Below are 6,371 nucleotides of genomic sequence, written 5' to 3'. Positions count from 1 at the left end.
TGTTTTGTTTGTGCAAAAACTTTTTAATTTTATGTAATCAAAATTATCTATTTTAAATCCCTTAATGCTCTCTATCTCTCTTGTTTGGTCATAAATTCTTCTCAGTTGACACTTCGTACGTGAAGCCTTCCCTGATTTGTCTGGCTATATCTCGGTTTCTTACCACATTTTCCCTTATGACATTTTACATGCATGCATGTTTATCCCTTATAATTTAATAATTACAAGCTTCTTGCAGGCAGGGATTAAATTGTTTTTCTTCTTTTTACTTCTAGGACCTAGCACAGTGCTTTGAAAATATAAATCACAATAAATTTTTGCTGATTTGAATGAACACTATGAAAATAGATGGAAATAGCATTTCTCATATGTAGATCATGATTCCAGGTACAATTTCTGTTTCATAAAAAGATACATAATGCTGTGCCATCCCAGGTCATCCGCCCCATCGATTCTTCCTTCTTTGTGTCCTTTCCTAATTCTTCTTTTGACTCTTAATATTCATGATTCAACAATTAATCATATGAAGTTTCTGACCTCTCTCCCAAGCTCTAATCCTATTTGATATTAGCACGGTGTGGTGTAACGAGCGCTGGAGTTGGAGTCAGAGAATGTGGGTTCAAATCAAAGTTTCTCAGTCCACAGTTCTATCACAGTGAGTGTGACAGCCTCACTAGCCTTCTCTTTCTTCATCTATAAAATGGGAAAGCTGGATTAGATGATCTCTAAAATTTCTTTTAAACCTAAATCACAGGATTTCCAGATGACTACTCTGTATTCCTATTTGATTGTTCCATCTCCCATCAAATTCAACCTGTCTCAAGTTGAAATTTTTATCTTCTCTTCCCAAACCAGCTTCTCTTCCTGACTTCCCTATTTTTGTTAATTGAGCCATAATTTTCTCAAGTTACTCAGTAAAAATTGAGCCTTTGACTGACTTTCTCTTTTCCCTCACTTCCCTTTCAGTCAGTCATTGCATGTTGGCTACCTTGTCTAACCCTTACTGTGCCCTGATCCTCACCCCTCCAGAATCATCTCTGTGATGTACCCACACTTCAATTACAAGAGACCTACTACCCTTTGAAACAGCCCATTCCATTTTGGACTGCACTATTTAAACTTTTAAAAAATATTATTTTTTAACATTCTTTTCTTTTTAAATTTTGAGTTCCAAATTCTCTGCCTCCCTCCTACCCATTTCCCCACACACTGAGAGGGCAAGCAATATAGTATCAAGTACATACGTGATATTATGTAAAACATATTTCCATATTGGCCATAGTTCAAAAAAAAGCAAGAAAAACAAAAATAAAGTGAGAAAATTATACTTCAATTTTCACTCAGAGTTCATCTATTCTCTGTCTGGAGCTGGATAGCATTTTTTTCATCTTGAGCCTTTCATTAACACCTTGAGTCTTGGATCATTGTATTGATCAGAGAAGTCAAGTCTTTCACAGATGATCATCATTACAACATTGCTATTACTGTGCACAAGGATTTCCCAGTTCTCACCTCACTTTGCATCAATTCATATAGGTCTTGCCATGTTTTTCTGAAACCACCCCCTCTTTCTTATAGCACTATCATACTTCATCACGATCATATGCCACAACTTGTTCAGCCATTTCCCAATTGATGTGCATCCCCTTGATTTCCATCACAAAAAAGAGCTGTTATAAATATTTTTGTGCGTATACCTCCTTTTCGTTTTTCTTTGATCTCTTTGGGATACAGACCTAATAGAGGTATTGCTGAGGTGTGCACAGTTTTATAGCCCTTTGTCGCTCGCTCCACATTGCTTTCTAGAATGGTTGAAACAGTTCACACTTTCACCAACAGTGTAACTATTTGTCCCTTATCCTCTCCAGCATTTCTCATTTCTGATGGGCATATTTTGGGATCTTTTTCAGGAGGTGATTGGTAGATTCTTTCAATTTCTGTTTTGCCCTCTGGATATAAGATATCAGGGCAGTTTTCCTTTATACTTATTTGAAATGTGATGTCTAGCCTCCTTGAATTGGACATGAGGACAGAGAACATTCCATGCATCTGGATCAGGAGATGAAATGCCATGTTAGGAACAGCAAGTTGGTCAGTGAGACTGGATTGCAGAATGCATGGAAGGTAATAAAGACTGGAAGGTTAAGAAAGGACCAGGCTGTGAAGAACTTTAAATGCCAGACAACTTTATACATAATAGTAGAAGTAGTAGGGAACCAGTAGAGTTTATTTGGACAGTTAGGTGGCATAGTGGATAAAGTGCTGGGCCTGGAGTCAGGAAGACCTGAGTTCAAATCTGGCCTCAAACATTTACTAGCTTTGACCCTGGGAAAGTCACTTAACCCTGTTTACCTCAGTTTTCTCATTTGTAAAATGAACAGGAAAAGGAAATGACAAACCACTCTAGTATCTTTGCCAAGAGAACCCCAAATAAGGTGACCAAGAATCAGACACAACTGAAATGACTGAACAATAAAAGAGTTTATCGAGTAAGGGAATGACACGTAGACAGACTTACACTTTATAAAAAAATCACTTTGACCACTTAGTGGAGAATGTATCAGAGGCAGGGAGATCAATTAGAAGGCTATTACAATAATCTAACCTTGGATTTTGATTTCTTTATCCGTAAAATCAGGGGATTAAACTAGACAACCTCTGAATATGGTTCCAGCTCTAAGTCTATGAAATTTTATTTGTTTATTTAAATCTTGCTCATACTTCAAAATCTAGCTTCTAGTCCATACCCTCTTCAGGAAGTTTTCCTTGACCATCTTTAGTTCTCAGCAATCTTTCCCTTCTCTGAGGTCCTATAGCAATAAACTTTTTACGCATTTAGCACTTAATCATATAATTGTGATACCTGTTTTAATGCTGCTTAACTCATATTAACATCACTTTTCATAGGTAATACAAGTCTTATCTACTCAACTAGATTATAAGCCTTCAGTTCCAAAGCAGAGGCTTTGTATTTTATATTTGCTTCTTATCCTCCCCACCACTCTGGCATATACCTCAGTATTACACACATAGTAGACCTTTAATAAACATTTGTTTAATTAACTAATTGATTTTATTATTAATTTGCTAACCAATTTTATATTGCCTAATATTGCTCATATTTCCAAAATTAATGGAGAATAATTTCTTGTTTTTGCAAACACAATTTAGCAAAAAGAAGATAACAAAGACCGTGTTCCAGTTCACCACTTTGACAAGGGAAATAAGCAAGAGATATCTTCTAAAGGAAATGTTATTCAGGAAAGTGACAAATCCCAAGATATTTCTGGTGGCAAACAAATGCTGATTAAAGACCAAGGCACTGGTAGTAGCAAGACTTCTCACCATGACTTTAAGGATACCATTTACACTGGGTTCACTGGAAATGCAAAAGTTGCCCATGGTAAGAGTGTTAGCAAGGATCTACCTGACCAAGAAGCACACGATGTCATTCTCATTAACAAAAATGGCCAACATGGTAGAAAACATGCAAGTGCTCCAAAATTCTGGGTAGTGGAGGAAGATGGAGAAGAGAATAAAATTGTGAATTCCATATACAATAAGCTTGAGAGAGTTAAGCATCCTAAAGCACAAGGCAAAGGAAATGAAGACATTGCTAATAACCAAAGAGATGTTCAAAATCAAAATATTCCAGGAGACCACAGAGCTATTAGTCATGTCCAATATTCCACTGATTACTCAAAACTGTCTCTAAAACACATCAAGTTTCCACATGATTTTGAAGGCAGTGGTCAAGGGAAAGAGGACAATGACTTTTCTTCTTCCAGTAGAGAAATGGTTGTTCCTGACACAGAAATCACAGATGGTTACACAAGTGTTCCAGACCCAGACAAAGCTAATGTCATTAGCAGTAACTCTAAACTTCTCATAGGAAAGGAAGGCAATAATGAAGTTTCAGAAAAAGAGGAATATGACTTGAATTCCAATGGTGGAACTGGAGACATTGGTGGAACTGATGTTAGTAAAACACCAAGAAAAGAGAAAAACATCATTGATAAACAAATTATAAGAGGCAGTACAAATTACAAGGAACTTCCAGGAAATGGAGGCGATGGTTTTGATGCCAACACAGGAGATGCTTATCAAGAGAGTGTAGGAATTCGTCACTCTCAAGGATCCTTGAAAAAGCAAAGCACTACTGACCAACATGTTAAGAAAGGGAGTAATGATATAATTGAAGGCAAAGAAATTTCTAAACATGGCAAAGATAATTCTAAGACAGGTGTAGAAAGTTCTAAGAGAGACCAAAAGACCAAAAATGATAAGGAAAAAAAAATTCACTATGGCTACAGTAAAGAGAGAAGTATCACACAATTCTCTAGTAATAGCAGGAAAAACCATTATGCAGCACATAGAAAGTTCAGTTCTACCCCTGAACAGAAAAGATTCTGGGGTCCGATAAATGCCCATTCCCGTAAGAAGTTTAAATCCCCTAAAAGGAATGATAGCAGTGATTCATCTTCCAGTGACTCAAGTGACAGTGATAGTGATGAATCCACTGAATATTTTCAAGGTGGAAGTGGTAATTAGTTCTCAATTAGTTTGAGGAGATTAGCGCCATTTGACAGTGAAGACAGTAATCAATTATTTAATTAGGACACTAGGTCTTCTCAGGGTAATTTCCAATACTCTTTTCAAAGCTGACTGGTTTGATTTTGATTTTTTGGAAGGAGAAAGCCTAACATAAGATCGAGTGGTCTGAGTAGGTAACATTTCACTTTATTTTATTGTTTGCCTAGGTCTCATAAAGCCAGAATTTAAAAAAATCTTTATGTTAAAATTTACTAAAATTAAATACTTTGTAAGAATATTGGCTGTCTGTGATGGTTCTTTACACAAATATATTAACAACATTCCTCCTATTTATTTTTTTAAATTTATTTATTTAACATATTTAGTTTTCAGCATTGATTTTCACAAGAGTTTGAATTACAAATTTTCTCCCCATTTCTACCCTCCCCCCCATTCCAAGATGGCGTATATTCTGGTTGCCCTGTTCCCCAGTCAGCCCTCCCTTCTGTCACCCCACTCCCCTCCCATCCCCTTTTCCCTTCCTTTCTTGTAGGGCAAGATAAATTTCTACGCCCCATTGCCTGCATATCTTATTTTCTAGTTGCGTGCAAAAACTTTTTTCTTTTTGTTTTTGAACATCTGTTTTTAAAACTTTGAGTTCCAAATTCTCTCCCCTCTTCCCTTCCCTCCCACCCTCCCTAAGAAGTCAAACAATTCAACATAGGCCACATGTGTAGGCCACAATACTCATGTTGTGAAAGACTAACTATATTTTGCTCCTTCCCAATCCATCCCCCTTTATTGAATTTTTTCCCTTGACCCTGTCCCCTTTCGAAAGTGTTATTCCTCCTACTTATTATGTAGGCAGAATTCATGACATTATTTAGATTGCGAATCAAGAGTTAAGAACGAATTACAATGTAGCCTAGTTTTCTTTTCTTTCTGCCTCCAATAAAAGCAAACATTCCTTCTTTTTTTTAACGTTCATCCCACTTCTGTGACCTCTTCTGTTACCATTTCCTGGCATGGTTTCTACGTTTTCTTCTTCCCTCTGATCAAACTTTAAGACATAAGGAGAAACACCCTAAATTAAAAACTAAAACATGTACACCCTATCTTCAAATGTCATTAAAGGAGAAAGAAGGAAAAAAGAAGGGAATTGGCAGGAAACAAAGTCTGTATTTTAGTCTCATGTTTTCTATAAATGAGAACTGGCATGAAAGACATTAAGTAAGTCTATGCATGAAGGGAAAAAGAGACGTTCTTGTCTTCTAACGAGGAGAGAAAGTACGTGGATCGTTTAAAAGAACCAGAAGTCTTCCATTGCAGTCCGCCAGTCAATTCTCTAGTATTTATTAAACGCCCACTATGTGTCAGGCACTGTGCTTAAGCACTAGAGATACAAAAAAAGACAAAAAACAGCCTTGTTGTCAAGGAGCTCTCAACCTAGTGGGGAAAATAATGTGAAAACAACTATGTACAGACAAGATATATATATATATATATTGAATAAATTGGAGATAATCCCAGAGGGAAGGTGCTTAGTATAAGGAGGACTGGGAAAGATTTCTGACAGAAAGTTCACCTGTAGCTGAGACTTGAAAGAAGCCAGGAGGCATGGATGAGAAGGGAGAGCATTCCAGGCATAGAGGACAGTCAGTGAAAACACAAGTCCAGTGAGTGATGGAGTGTCATGTGACAGGAACAGCAAGGAGGTCAGTGCCACTGGATGACATTATGCAGAGGTGCATAAAATGAAGGAAGACTGGAAAGGGAGGGAGGGGGCAGCTTCTAAAGAAACCAAAAAGTATCTAACTCTTGCTAAAGTATTATGGAGA

General features: G+C 37.0%; 1 protein-coding gene across 1 annotated transcript; it reads left to right on the top strand.

Annotated features, from left to right (window-relative positions):
• Positions 1-2,043: 2,043 nt before the first annotated feature.
• Positions 2,044-4,551, top strand: MEPE (matrix extracellular phosphoglycoprotein). The gene is made up of 2 exons (XM_036764959.1): positions 2,044-2,124; positions 3,172-4,551. The coding sequence occupies exons 1-2, from the start codon at positions 2,044-2,046 to the stop codon at positions 4,549-4,551; spliced, it is 1,461 nt and encodes a 486-aa protein (XP_036620854.1).
• The last annotated feature ends 1,820 nt before the right edge of the window (positions 4,552-6,371 follow it).

Source organism: Trichosurus vulpecula, chromosome 6 (genome assembly GCF_011100635.1).
Source record: "Trichosurus vulpecula isolate mTriVul1 chromosome 6, mTriVul1.pri, whole genome shotgun sequence".
NCBI classification, from domain to species: domain Eukaryota; kingdom Metazoa; phylum Chordata; class Mammalia; order Diprotodontia; family Phalangeridae; genus Trichosurus; species Trichosurus vulpecula.
The sequence above is the reverse complement of the archived record's forward strand: the minus strand, read 5'-3'. Positions and strand labels throughout refer to the sequence as shown.